A 15,153-nucleotide genomic window follows, 5' to 3' on the forward strand; every position below is an offset into this window, starting at 1 on the left:
ACCGGGAGAGGTAAGAAACATAAAAAAGAACGTTTACTTTTTCCATCAATGTGTCTGTACAGTAGGTCTTGTATTTTCTGTACTGAGTTAAAGTTTTCATTGGCACCGTTTTAAGACTTTTTCATTGATCTTAGTTCTTATTGAGTAATCTGCTTAACTTCTGGCCTAGTTCCTTCGCTTTATTATGGTATCCACCGTACTGAATAAATAATGTGATAATTTGATAGCTTAGGTTGTGTGCGCTTATTATAAAAGTTTTATTGTAAACATAATAAAGCCTTTCGTCGGGGATACAATGTTTTTGCATCCCTGTTATCAGGCTGCCTCCCGTTTCCCCAATGTGCATGGTGTATCACTTTATTTCCATCTTCGCTCAGCGTTATTATCAGTAGTGACCATAATACCCAGGTCGCGTTGGCATTTGCTAACCGGAGAACGATTGAAAAAATATAATAAAAAAGTAAACCAATGGACTATCATCCATATAAGTTCTCATTATTTATTCATGTATCTGCAATAGATAACCATTAGTGTAGAGAAAACCATAAAATCCTATTGCTCTATTGTCCTTAGTTCACCTTTCATATCTCCACCCTTTCATAGTCTCCCTGAAAAGTGAAAGTTGTAATGGTGGCTATCCCAAAAAATAGTAAGTTATACTGAAAAGCAAATTTGATCAATATTTCCCTTTTTCCGTTTTTACCATTGTATAATGAAATGTTGTATAACTTTCCTTTTCAATATGTCTTACAAGCATCATTTACAGAAGACCTTTCATCGCCTCCACCAATTCTTTGCATCCTTCATTAGGTAAAGCTCCACTCATTTCAGCTCAGTTGGATTTTTTCGCTTACTCTGACTGTTCCTGAGCAGTTGGTGCTGTTATTTTCAGCCCCAGCATGCTAATGATGTTATCTACTGTCAAGTGGGCAGTCCTTGGATGAAGACTGGGATTGCCCAAAACCCAAGTGCAACTGCTATCCCTGCACCCATACAGCTGAACCAGTGAGTTAGATAATGGCCTCCAAGGTGAACTATATAAAAAATGAACTGTATCTCAGCTAAACCTAATGAATATACCAGTCCAAATCCCTGACAACAGATTTTTTTTTAATGTTGGGTGTAAATGGGTGGGTCCACTAATGACATCACCTATCCAAAACACAAGGGATAAGATTTCTGGTGGTCCAACCACACAAACTCCCAATGTTTAGGAGAATGGGAGTCTAAATGTTCCCCTGAATGCTCCATGTAAATGGAGCACTGGTGTACACACATGGCCTGAGCTCCGTTTGCTTCTATGTGGTTGCTTGGACTATAATTTCTAGAAGTCTCATGGAAGTTCATGGAGCCCTGACCGTATATGCATACCAGCTCTCCATTCATGCGGAATATTCAGGAGAACTATCAGGCTCACGTTCTTCTCATCACTGAAGGTCTCAGAAGTTGGGCCATGAGTGATCTGACACTAAAATATGGACAATAACCTATATATCAGCAATCCAAATGGAAATGTTAAATTGTTAATGCTTTCATTTATGGTACAGTAGAGTTTCTCAACCTCCAAGGTCTTCTATCAATACATATTTGTTATGGCTGTACCTTGCGTCTACAGGTCACCACTGCCTCTACATGGTACAAGAAGGTAATTGCCAGGACTCTGGCTTGCACTGTTTATAGTTTACCGCGCAAGTCAAGTTGGCTATAGTAATATAATAATTATGATTCAGTTTTGTCATTACAGCTGTATTTATTATGTGGGCAAAATAATTGTGTGACTGGGACATTTTATCTATTCATTGCTTGTAATATTTGTTTTAATCATATGAGTCACCTTGGGCTTGTTATTAGTTGTAGTCGATAACGCAGGTGCCCAGATGTCATAGAAACTGATAGCAATAAGGGGGTTTTCCAGGAAAAAAGGTTTTGGTGATGTATCCTTAGTCTAGGACATCAATATCTGATTGGTGAGGGTCTGAAACACAGCACCTCTATAGATCAGGTGATATCAGTAGCTGCGGCGCTGTCACATACAGTGAACAGACCTGGAAGCAGACAGCTCTGTCCACTGTATCAGCAGGTAGTGATTACTGCAGCAGCTCAGCTCCCATTGAAATGAATAGAAGCTGAGCTGCAGTAACCACTAGCTGCCACCTCACAGTGGACAAAGCTGTCCGTTTCCAATTTCCGTTTTCAATAGAAGAGGAATTTAAGGCCTTCTGTCTCAAATTGCTCTTCCATTTCCGCCTCTCCAGTATCCTGTGATGGAAAGACAGAGCAGAGCTTGAACTTTCCACAGTGGCTATCACCATCTTATTAGGCACAGTAGCCATCACCATCTTATTAGGCCCAGATGAATGAACCTAATCCGCAGAAGGTTTCATGCCACGGCCTCTGCGGTTGAATCAGCCACGGAAGCAAGATCAAGCAGGACACTTATTTTTTCAGTGTCCTGCTTTGGTCTCTGTCTCCCACTGCAAACAATGGGAGGCAAACAGGACAAAATTTGGCACCGATTTTGAGATGGAATCCTTCTCAAGATCATTTCCGCAATGTAAATGGGCCCTTACTATTAGAGATGAGCGAGTAGTATTCGATCGAGTAGGTATTCGATCGAATACTACGGTATTCGAAATACTCGTACTCGATTGAGTACCACTCGCTATTCGAATGGAAAAATTCGATGCAGAACCAGCATTGATTGGCCGAATGCTATACAGTTGGCCAATCAACGCTGGTTCTTCTCCTACCTTTAGAAGTCTTCTTCGTGCAGCTTCCCCACGGCGTCTTCCGGCTCTGAATTCACTCTGCCAGGCATCGGGCCTGGGCAGAGCTGACTGCGCATGTCCGCTTGTAGTGCGGGCATGCGCAGTTGGCTCTTTCCAGGCCCGATGCCTGGCAGAGTGAATTCAGAGCCGAAAAATGCCACGGGGACGCTGCACGGAGAAGACTTCTCGGAGGATCCAGCCCGACCCTCACTCGTGGACTTGGTGAGTATAATTTGATCGAATGTTGCCTACCCCTGAAACGAGCATTTTCCCCCCATAGAGTATAATAGGATTCGATATTCGATTTGAGTAGTCGAATATTGAGGGGCTACTCGAAACGAATATCGAACATTTTACTGTTCGCTCATCTCTACTTACCATTATTCCTTTTAATATTGTAGCTTTGTTTTACTAACTGTTTATACCAGTGGAGAACTATTTCATAGGGATTTGTAAAATGGCTCTTTGGATGCCTGTTCCGGATTGCCTGCAAGCTGCCTCAATGGTATGTACAGTACACCCATGGCTAGAAGCTAACCCTTTGCACCCGTTTTCATCTCCTGCACAGAACTTGAACCAAATTGAAGCCACCAATTTTTGTACCAATAATGAATTTTAGAAATGTAAATGAAAATTCTATTTGAAATGAACAGTCCAAGCAAAATGAACAAAGTTTTATTAACAGTCTGAAAAAGTGAAAAGATGATGTCCACAGGGGAAAAACAAACAAGGTTTTCCTAGTGTCAAAGTTTTTGGAAAAATTATAAAGGAAATGAGTGCATAGGTCAACAAACTATTTACATGCTCCTGCTATTTACATTGTGTAAATGTGATATATTCATAAATTATCATCTACTACCATATTCCCATCATTGCACTGCATGAACCGTGTCTGGATTTGTGTCTTTCTAGTTTTCTACTCCTGGGTAAAGATATATGTATATAAGCCTTCCTTTCTCCAGTGTCAGTATAGCTACGCTATAATGTTCTCGTCCTCTTCTGTGCTAGCGCTTGGCACTAGCTTCCAGGTACCATTGATCATTTTGGTTTTTCACAGTCCATAGATTCCGATCTCAGAGTTCTCTTTCGCTTTCTTCATTGTTATTTATTGATTTCAAATTTCTTTCTGAAATGAAAAAATTGTGAAAATATTTGTAAAACATGATAGAGATCTACTAAGCAAATTGGACAACAAGGTGAAGGTTAAACTTATGTGTTTTAGAAACTTTTTATAGGTATCTCAACAGTGAATCAAGCAGGTATAAGAAATATGAGGGTACGTTCACATGGAGGAATCTGCAACGGATTTTGTCCCTGAAATTTTGCCCAGAATCTTCCTTCCATTGTTTTCAATGGGAGGCTGAGATTGTAGCAGGACTCTAAACAAAAATTGGCATCCTGCTCGATCTTGCTGCACATTCACGAATTCCGCAACTCGGGAGTCCTTACAAATTAGATCCATTCACCCAGGCCTAATCAGCAGAGGAATGCAAATGGAGGGACATCTCTATTTTGTCGCAGCAATCCCATCGCCGAATATGGTAGGAAAAAATGAAGAGGAATTTCTTATAATTTTCCGCCGTGTCAGCCTAGCCTAAAGTTACATCCACACACTCTGGCTGATATAGATGCCATTAACCCTCCCATGGCACCATGGTTTTCCACGTAAATCTGAAGTGTAACCTTCAAAATGATGCATCATTTACCATCGCAGATTGGTAGAGTTTCATCCATGTGCTATACCTGCATCATGTGAACTTTAGATTTTCCATTCCTGTTCCATCACATATAGAATAACTTGCATTCCCTGCTGGTACATATATTTAACCCCCTTATGACAACCATCTTACATGCATGGCAGATGTTGGGTCTTTAAAGATGGCACCTACGAGGGAATTGTTCCTGAGCTAGCAGTATCTTTTATAGGACAATTAGGTAAATGTGACCATGCCATTTGCAAGGTTGGGGTGCTTTTACCTGCAACAGAACATTTTGCCTCATGGTAAGATTCTGAGAGCTGCTCAATTGACTTTTGAAGGCTCCCAGTCCTGCCAATGCAAAGTTTCAATTAAACCCTGTCAAGCAGGATTTAATAGAATCTTCTAGTGACCCCATACTCAATACCCCGTATTCCTACAGACCCGCAAAATAAAGGTAAGATGTCATTTATATCACACAGTGATCACTGTATCACACACAAATCCAGTTTGAAAATGATAGAACTCCACTTTTTTCCCAAATTCGCTCAATTCAGAGTTTTTAAAATAAATATAAAATAATGCCATTAGGAAGTACAATGCCAGTGTCTCAGGTATGCACACCAATAGAGGGCGCTGACTGAGAATGTGCAAGTCTATCTGCCATGATGTAATTGGGAAGACAGTCTCAGTCAAGCAATCCAATAGAGGGCGCATCCTTTAACATCATGCCAACCTTCTCAGAGGCCTTTGTTTGTAATGATGTTGGGATTTTACCAGATACAGTCTCTCAGCCAAGGACAGCTGTTTTGAGGTATTACATCATGGAAGATAGACTTGCACATTCTCAGTCAGCGCCCTCTATTGGTGTGCATACTTGAGGTACTGGCATCCTAATTACATCATGGAAGTCAGATTTGCATATTCTTCCCATGTTCCTTTGCACAGTGGAGCGCTCATGACTTAATAAGGCTCCACACACCTAAATGTTGGTTGTCTCCCTATGGAGTGACTATATCCCCTAAACCCTAGAATATAGTAAGTCATACAGATGCACCCACCCATTTCATTAGAGACTCCAAATTGTCCTGAAACCAATCAATACAATATTGCGAGCTACTAGTAATAACCTTGAAAAGCTGCAATGCACAATACAACCACAGGGTGGCCGCACACAGGATACACATTTTGTAAAAGAGTATTGCAAGATCATGTTGTTTTAAAAAACTGGTCATCCCGTGACATTCATGTTTGGAAATACCGTATCTAGCCAAGAGCAAAGCTAAGAGGACACACCTGTAAACAGTCAGTAGTCTGTTCATGAGCTGACAAGCACAGCTATCAAGAAGTTGAGTCATTGCTACTTCTCTATATTAAGTTGAAGACGTTGAGTAATGTCTTACTTCATGTAAACTAATGACTGCGTGGGCCGCATCAATGGTGGCTGCAACCCTGTAAACACACAACGGGTTTGGGCCAAAAATAGACGCAGCCGGAACACTTTTATCCTGTTCATCTCAAGAATTTGCTATTCCTGGGAAATTCTATTTTTTCTTAAGAAAACAACTTTAACATCTCAGTTCACGTCGCTAATGAAATTCAACAAAATCATTTCAAAATGATCCTATTTTCAGTAAGCAAGAACTAAAAGCAGCGATGACATCAATGATTTTCCATCGTGGCCCGGGCATTGTTCGAGTAAAAGATGTTTCCATTTGATTCAGCAATACACGGTAGTTTGCTCACAGAAGGTAAGAGGTAACTTGACTCCTTATCAATCATATCAATGTGTATTCTCCAGCACTAATGGACTGCAGATGGCTTTTTGTCTCCTTGATAATTGCTACAGAGCACATTAGCCTATAAGTTTAAATGCCAGAGAGTCTCTTTAGAGAGATTTGCACTTTTCCAGACCAGCCTTGAAGCATTGATGGTTTCTCATTACAGTCTCTCCTTCTGCCCGAAGTCTACGATCTACATGTCTTAGCAGACTAATTATACAGCCATATGTCACTTTTATAGTTCCTCCTTTTTGAAAGGAAATGATATCTCTAATACTGTTTTTATGACCGCGTGTCATGATGAGACTATGATCTATGGTTATGTGTCACCGCTATTTAATATCTTTACGCATCATCATACTGCGGTAATCTTCTTTTAAGGATGATTGGTAATTGTCTTCATTAGAGTCAAGACGTTAATAATGATATTACTTATAGGTCTTGTCTTCAACAACACAGAAAATACAGGTGGTTCAGTGGTGTCGCTGGTTTACATGGCTCTAAACATGAAGTGCTTAAAAGAACACTCCAGTGATTTATTTTTGCCAGAAAGACAACCATCTCAATAGAAATCATTGTCTGCACAGTTTCTTTCCTTATCCTATTTTCACTATTTCCAGCGCCGCACCTCCCATGAGGCGACCTGAAGCGACCGCTTCAGGCGGTGCTATGCCAGGGCCCCAGGGAGGGCGGCATTTTTGCTTACCTAAGCCAGTCCAGGACAAGCTGTCCTGGACTGGCTTAGCGTCACCGTCACCGAGCGGTGGATTGGGGCGGCCCTGTGGACGCAGCGCTGCTCCAGCGGCCTCCCTTCACGCTCAGGCAGAGAGCAGGTCCTCTCCCTGCCTGTTCTCTGCCTGCTAACATCGCTCAGCCATGCCCCCTTCGCTCCGCCCCCTCCTCCCGAGGGGGGGGGGCTTTCTGTCATCCAGGTGGCGAAAAAGGTAGGTTCACCCCTGACTTCTTCAATAGGTCATCAGACCACTATGTGATTTTTTTTTTTTTTTTTTTAGCATCGGTTCCTGTGTAAACATTTGGTCTCTCTGCTGTCTGTAGATACATGGACAAGCAAAAAGGTAACAATGTTTTGACCTTTAGACTTTCAGGCTTCATATCTCATCGTCCACTAAAGCTTCAAACGTGAGACTGCCATCATTCTATAGACAATCATCTTGGCTACCTCATACATAAATTTGACTTGCAAATATTCAGCAGATTTTTATAATGTAACTGCATTGTTACTGTTTTGTTCTTGTTGGTGGAAAAAGCTTTATCTTCTTGCACTACACATTACACCCTGGTCTCACATTCCCTAATAGCTCAGGGTGTTATAAGGTTGATTCTCAAGTGAAGTGTCACTAGATCAAAGCAAGGATCAGCCATTAAGAAGATTTCCAAAGAAAAGAGAAATAGCATCATCCAGCTCATCGGTAGCGGTGTCTCAGCCAAGAAAATTGCCAAACCGTTTCATGTGAGCGTTATGACAGCTAGAAGAATACGAAATCAAGTCTAACCATCCATTGAAAAGCCAAGAGGTGGACATTATTACCCTTTTATTTGTCATTGTACTACTGAGAACTATGTGACCTCAGACCTTCACCTAAGGACCTTATGCCCCATTTCTTGGGTGAAAGCGCCCCCTATCCTACATATCCTATATATCACTTTAGACAGAAAGTTTACGGAGTTTTCCTCTGCGTACTTTCTGTTAAGAGTATACCAATGTGGAACTCGCGGTGTGTCCGTACTGCGGTTTATACTGCAAAGTGGACATGGGATTCACTTTGCCCTTACTGCATTTCCATCCCATGGGGCCCCGGCCTAAAAGGGGGTACTATGAGATATGATATATGACAAACATGGCTGGCTAATAGGTATTGAGCATCTGGCCCATTCATTTGAAGGGGGTTAAGCTGCAATACCACACTAAGGCTGGTCTTACATGACCATATTGATTGTACGGTCCGCAAGTTGCTGATGAGCAACATAGACATCGCAGACGCCCGTGTCCTGCCGCACGTGCTCATAGAGTTCAATGGGCGAGTCCATGCAGTGCCGTGAATTCACAGCCTTTGCGGACCTGCTCTATTCAGTGCGGACCACGGTCACGGCCCAGCACACCACAGGTAAAATATCCGGTGGTCTAAGAGGCCGCACTGAATATAATGTATCTGCAAATGGTCCGCAATTGAAAACTCTCAATTGCGGACCATTTGCGGACTTAAATTACAGTCGTGTAAGACCAGCCTTAGCGTGAGTCTTGCGCTGTTTCAGGAACATCTCATACACTCCCTTTTATATAGTCTTAATGTCACACAACGTTTAAGAATCAGGTGGCTAAATGGGAAGATTTTGAGAATTTCCAGGGTAATTTCATGCAGAAAAAAATAATAATAATAAAAAGATTTCATACGTGTGATAAATCATGAAAAGTTTCTCAGGACTTCCATGACATGTTTATTGTTATGACAACCCAATCAATTTCGGAAAAGCACATTACACATGTTTATCATGGTCATTGACTTACAGTCCTATGAAAAAGTTTGGGCACCCCTATTAATCTTAATCATTTTTAGTTCTAAATATTTTGGTATTTGCAACAGCCATTTCAGTTTGATATATCTAATAACTGATGGACACAGTAATATTTCAGGATTGAAATGAGGTTTATTGTACTAACAGAAAATGTGCAATATGCATTAAACCAAAATTTGACCGGTGCAAAAGTATGGGCACCTCAACAGAAAAGTGACATTAATATTTAGTACATCCTCCTTTTGCAAAGATAACAGCCTCTAGTCGCTTCCTGTAGCTTTTAATCAGTTCCTGGATCCTGGATAAAGGTATTTTGGACAAACAATTCAAGTTCAGTTAAGTTAGATGGTCGCCGAGCATGGACAGCCCGCTTCAAATCATCCCACAGATGTTCAATGATATTCAGGTCTGGGGACTGGGATGGCCATTCCAGAACATTGTAATTGTTCCTCTGCATGAATGCCTGAGGATTTGGAGCGGTGTTTTGGATCATTGTCTTGCTGAAATATCCATCCCCGGCGTAACTTCAACTTCGTCACTGATTCTTGAACATTATTCTCAAGAATCTGCTGATACTGAGTGGAATCCATGCGACTCTCAACTTTAACAAGATTCCCGATGCCGGCATTGGCCACACAGCCCCAAAGCATGATGGAACCTCCACCAAATTTTACAGTGGGTAGCATGTGTTTTTCTTGGAATGCTGTTTCTTTTTGGACGCCATGCATAACGCCTTTTTTTATAACCAAACAACTCAATTTTTGTTTCCAAAATGAAGCTGCCTTGTCCAAATGTGCTTTTTCATACCTCAGGCAACTCTATTTGTGGCGTACGTGCAGAAACGGCTTCTTTCTCATCACTCTCCCATACAGCTTCTATTTGTGCAAAGTGCGCTGTATTGTTGACCGATGCACAGTGACACCATCTGCAGCAAGATGATGCTGCAGCTCTTTGGAGGTGGTCTGTGGATTGTCCTTGACTGTTCTCACCATTCTTCTTCTCTGCCTTTCTGATATTTTTCTTGGCCTGCCACTTCTGGGCTTAACAAGAACTGTCCCTGTGGTCTTCCATTTCCTTACTATGTTCCTCACAGTGGAAACTGACAGGTTAAATCTCTGAGACAACGTTTTGTATCCTTCCCCTGAACAACTATGTTGAACAATCTTTGTTTTCAGATCATTTGAGAGCGGGCTGTCCATGTTCGGCGACCATCAAACTTAACTGAACTTGAATTGTTTTGTAGAAAGAAATGGTCCAAAATACCTTCATCCAGGATCCAGGAACTGATTAAAAGCTACAGGAAGCGACTAGAGGCTGTTATCTTTGCAAAAGGAGGATGTACTAAATATTAATGTCACTTTTCTGTTGAGGTGCCCATATTTTTGCACCGGTCAAATTTTGGTTTAATGCATATTGCGCATTTTCTGTTAGTACAATAAACCTCATTTCAATCCTGAAATATTACTGTGTCCATCAGTTATTAGATATATCAAACTGAAATGGCTGTTGCAAACACCAAAATATTTAGAACTAAAAATGATTAAGATTAATAGGGGTGCCCAAACTTTTTCATAGGACTGTATTTATGCGGTTATTCTTGGATGGAAATATAAGGGTTTTATTGCTGAACATGTTAAAACAAAAAGTCTTCGATTCTTACCTAAGGATACATTCACATCTGCAATGAAGCTTCTATCAGGATCACTAGTCCTTGGGGCCCCTGAGGCCCTGGAGCCCAGGAATAACTGGACCATCTATTGTTACAGCCTTGTATGGCGGTATTCCTTCAGTAGTGCACATACACAATGACTAGTAATACACCTTTTTGCTGGGATACACAATGTTCTTAGTAGTGTATACACCGTACTATATGAGGCATTAAGTCACCAGCCCTGAGGCTCATATTTAGAGTCTCATTGATCTTTCTACAATCTCTTTATCCATTTATTACATTGTGTCTTATCCTAATGCCAGCTAGTAGAACACAGTGTGATATGTATTGCACATTACGTATCTGCCTCCTATAAAGTTCCTGCGCTGGTACCTTCCATTACTTTGGTCTGCCCTCGTAACCAATCCATCATCATTGCATTGCTGAGTATTGAGACCTGGTAAGTAGTCTGTCATCACAATCCCATATAGGATGGGTTCACAGGACAGACGCTATATTGATTTTTGTCATGCTTGGTCTAAGCTGTCATCATATCCTGCGGTTTATGTACCCATGACGTTGCCCCTTCCTGATTTTTATTGAAGTCATATAGTTTATTGCTGTATTTGTTGTTTCTCTGGATGAAAGTCACTTGCAATATGAATTATTAAGAGCTCCGATTACAGCCGAGTCCTCTTATCATTTTATTCACATGGAAAAAGTCATAGGACATGGAATGTAACGTGCGCTGCTTTATATGTACCCAGTTAGTTCTACTTTATTTTTATATTATTCTACCCTCCAAATATTCTGAGAATTATTATTGCTATATTTTATCTTTAGTAAAGGGCTTATCCAGACTTGCAACTTGCAGCTTATGGGCAAAATTGCAAAAAAAAAAGCCACCAAACTGCGTATTAAGTGAGATACATGTGCACAGTGCATCATATATTACTGCCACAGCTGAAGGCGCTATCTAATGTGTGTCCGGGTACAGCTGAAAAAGTGGTCATGTGGAAAATCATGTGATCGCCACCATATTAGGCCTGATGGGGGGGATGACTGAGGCCTGCCTTGTTACTTGGCTGTTGCTGGGTGTTGGGGGGTATGATATGATGATATGATGCATATCACACATGTATGTGAGCCAATGTGCAGTTTATTGGCCTTCAGAATTTTTAATCCTCCATTCTCCTGATTAATGGGGGTCTAAGTGATCAGACCCCCATTAATCTTCAAATTATCCCCTATACATAGAGTAATATGTATTCCTGGGAAAAATCTTTAAGGGTATGTTAACACAGAGTTTTTTTGCAGGCAGAATCCGCCTCAAAATCCATGTGCAAAAATGGCTCCCAATGGGAGCCGCTCGCTTTTTTTTCCGCCAGCTGGTAGCGGAAAAAAAGAAGGCGAGATGCCCTATCTTGCCGCGGATAACACGGCTTGAGACACGCTCCTGTTTAGGCCCATTTACTCGGGCCTAATCAGGAGCAGGATGCCGCAACGCAATGCCAATGCTGCATTAGCATCCCATCGCGGCTAGCCGTGCGGAAAGTTCACATGGCGGAAAAGGTTTCCCCCACCTTTTCCTCCATGTCAATTATATCTGCGGACATGCTGGCTTTTTCCGTATATGTATAATAGGGAAAGAAAGTCTGTATTGGAAAACTCTGCGAGATCACAATGAAAAATGCTGTAGAAAAAAAACTTTTTTTTGCTGCGCTTCACTAGGTGGGGCCTTAGCCTTAAAGATAGTGATATGCACAGACACCTATTAGAGTGAACAATGTCACAAAACATGTGGAAGAACATCCAGATAACTACAAGGCTTCCTAGTATCACCGTGAATGGAATGGCTGCAGACAGAAAACACTGCCCTCTAGGGGTGAATGAGCCTGTTGAGGAACTGCTGCAGATTTCCAGGGTCCATTCTCTAGCACAATACATAACTCAATCCATCTACAATGGGAACATAAAGCTTATAATTAAATTTGCTCTGAAATCTGTAATGGAACATAGTTCACAGTGTGCGGCCTCACGTCTCAGTTTCTGGTTACATTTGGTGTATGCGCGGTTACAATTCCTGGTCAATTTGCCAAACATATAACTAGGTTGGTATAGCCTGCAAACTGATTCTTCAACTATATAGGAAACGCTGCAGAAAGCAATGTTATTTCTTCATCAAAATCATGAATTATGATGGACACAAACAGAACGTCTCCATTAATAAGGTAAAAGTTTCTGTCCGATGACCTGATCCTCTAACGCAGGGGTAGGGAACCTTTGGCTCTCCAGCTGCTGTGAAACTACAACTCCCAGCATGCTCCATTCACTTCCATGGGAGTTCCCAGAACAGCAGAGCCAGTATGCATGCTGGGAGTTGTAGTTTTGCAACAGCTGGAGAGCCGTACGTACCCTACCCCTGCTCTAATGGAACAAAACAATAATAATAATAATAATAATAATAATTCTATAGATTAACTGAAAATAAAGATTAACATACAGGGAAGATTTATTAATCCTGTATTTAGATAGCCGACACTAAAGACGGGCAAGCCACAGAAGACTTTTTATGTCCTGTGTTTGGACATAGAAAACCCCGGGTTCAGTCCGAACTCAGATAAAACCGGAAGTGAAATTATTATATTCTGGGCTCTCTCTAGATGGAGGCTGAGGAAAGGGAAAATACTAAAACTAATTTAGATTCCCCTTCCATTCCCCATTCTGGGCTTCCTTATGGCGTCTGGCAATCCTTGTCTTTGTCCTCTGAGCAGATGACATCATAGAAGAGCGCTAGAGCCGATGTCTGGTGCACTTCTCTGACCGGGCGCATGATATCAGAGAGCAGCACCAGTTGTCATCCAGATTCAGGAAGACATGGATTGCTGGATGCCACAGAGAGTCCTCAGCGGCCTAAGGAAAAGGACCCAGGACGTCACAGGCGACAAATGTGAGTGACATCCCAGGTTCTTTTTTTTTTTTTTTTTTTTTTTTTTTTTTTTAAATGTAGATTGTGTGCCCCACATAGAGCTCACAATGAAACATTTTTCCCCTATCAGTATGTCTTTTTTGGAATATGGGATGGAGATCCATGCAAACACAGGGAGAACATACAAACTCCTTGCAGATGGTTTTATGCCCTTGGCGGGATTTGAACACCGGGACTCCAGTGCTGCAAGGCTGCAGTGCTAACCACTGAGCCACCGTGTGGCCCGACATCCCAGGTTCTTTCCTCTAGGCTGCAAGTCTTTTTTTCTGCAATATGTGGATGGGATTAGCCAGCATCCTATTCACTTTGCAGATACCACTGCAGCAATAATGATGTGTTTTGCAATGTGGGGCTTCAGCCTTAAACACATAATAAGCATGGTGCGGAGTATGTAGGTCAGTTTTTGCAACAAATTAAACCATAATTCATTATAGAGTTTGAGCTGCATTAATGATAATCTATCGACATATCCTATTTATTTATTCACAAAGTGACACCTTCATTCCAAGTGACATATTGACATAATTTATCAACCTATGTACGCCAAAATTCATGTAGATGGGGGACAATGTGGTACATCATTGCAGGGTCAGACTGGGGTGTCTAGGGCCCACCAGTGGAATTGTTTCTAGGGGCCCACTGCCAGGACCCTGCAGATCAGCGGCGGTACCAAGACATGACGACTAAAGGTAATAACATGTCGGGAGCCATGCTGCTCACCCACTATACCATGTGCACTACCTAAATGTACTGCTACACCTTGTATGGCAAGTGAACAGCATGGCTCCTATAAATGCTACTATTCCCTGTAGCTGCTCGGTCCTGGAAAAGGCTGATCTGCAGAGGTCCTGGCTGTTGTATCATCGCAGATGTAATATTGATGGCCTATCCTAAGGACAGACCATCAATATTAGAAAGATGAATAAATCCTTTAGGGCTAGTTCACACGGAGAGACATGAACTCCACGTGTGAACATTAAATTGCAGATGCCAGGCATACCGTCGTGGCATTCTGCTCCGGATTAGGCCCAAATGAGTGGGCCGGAGCCTTGCGCCGCGGATGCTGAGACTGACTCAGCCGCGGAATCCGCGGCAAGATAGGGCAGCTCGCTTCTTTTTTCTGCTACTAGCTAGTAGAAAAAAAGAAGCAAGCGGCTCCCATTGAAGTCATTGGGAGCAATTTTTGGCAGCGGATTTTTAAGTGGATTCTGCCTCAAAATCCGCTGCCAACTTCCCCGTGTGAACGAGCCCTTAAAGTGGTTGTCCAGGAATTGGAGCAACTCATGTCCCAGGCGGGAAGTGTAAAATCAAAAACAAATAAATAAAAAAGCCTACTCACCTGTCCCCGGCGCTCCGTTGTGCGCTGCCAGTGTCCATTCGGTCTCGTGCTGGCGCCTCCTTGCTGGGAGTCCTGCACCTCATGTGATCGCTGAGACTAGTTAGGTACAGGATTTCCAGAAATTAGACCATGAGACCGAACGGACACAGGTGGGGGACAACAGGGTGTTGGGGACAGGTGTGTATACTTTTTTTATTTATTTTTTTAAATTTGTTTTTCTATTTTTACACCTCTCTGGCGGCCACCACAGTGATCACTCCAGTTTATACACAACCTCTTTTAAGGGGATGTCTGGGCCAAATTTTTTATGGCCACTTCACTGGTCTCCCCCAATACAGTGGTCTCTTCACTGGTCCCCCAGAATGTATGGGGTACATTGATGGGGCCATTATA

At 42.0% G+C, this 15,153-nt stretch overlaps 1 protein-coding gene across 2 annotated transcripts in view; it reads right to left on the bottom strand.

The window, feature by feature from the left end:
* Nucleotides 1-3,458: 3,458 nt before the first annotated feature.
* Nucleotides 3,459-15,153, bottom strand: part of PDE1A (phosphodiesterase 1A) — a 210,838-nt gene continuing 199,143 nt past the window's right edge. For both annotated transcript variants that reach the window (XM_075283805.1, XM_075283806.1), the window contains exon 14: nt 3,459-3,894. In XM_075283805.1, coding sequence (XP_075139906.1) covers nt 3,842-3,894 — 53 coding nt within the window. In that variant the 3' untranslated portion in view covers nt 3,459-3,841. The remainder of the gene's footprint in view (nt 3,895-15,153) is intronic.

The sequence above is a fragment of the Leptodactylus fuscus genome, chromosome 8 (genome assembly GCF_031893055.1).
Source record: "Leptodactylus fuscus isolate aLepFus1 chromosome 8, aLepFus1.hap2, whole genome shotgun sequence".
NCBI lineage: Eukaryota > Metazoa > Chordata > Amphibia > Anura > Leptodactylidae > Leptodactylus > Leptodactylus fuscus.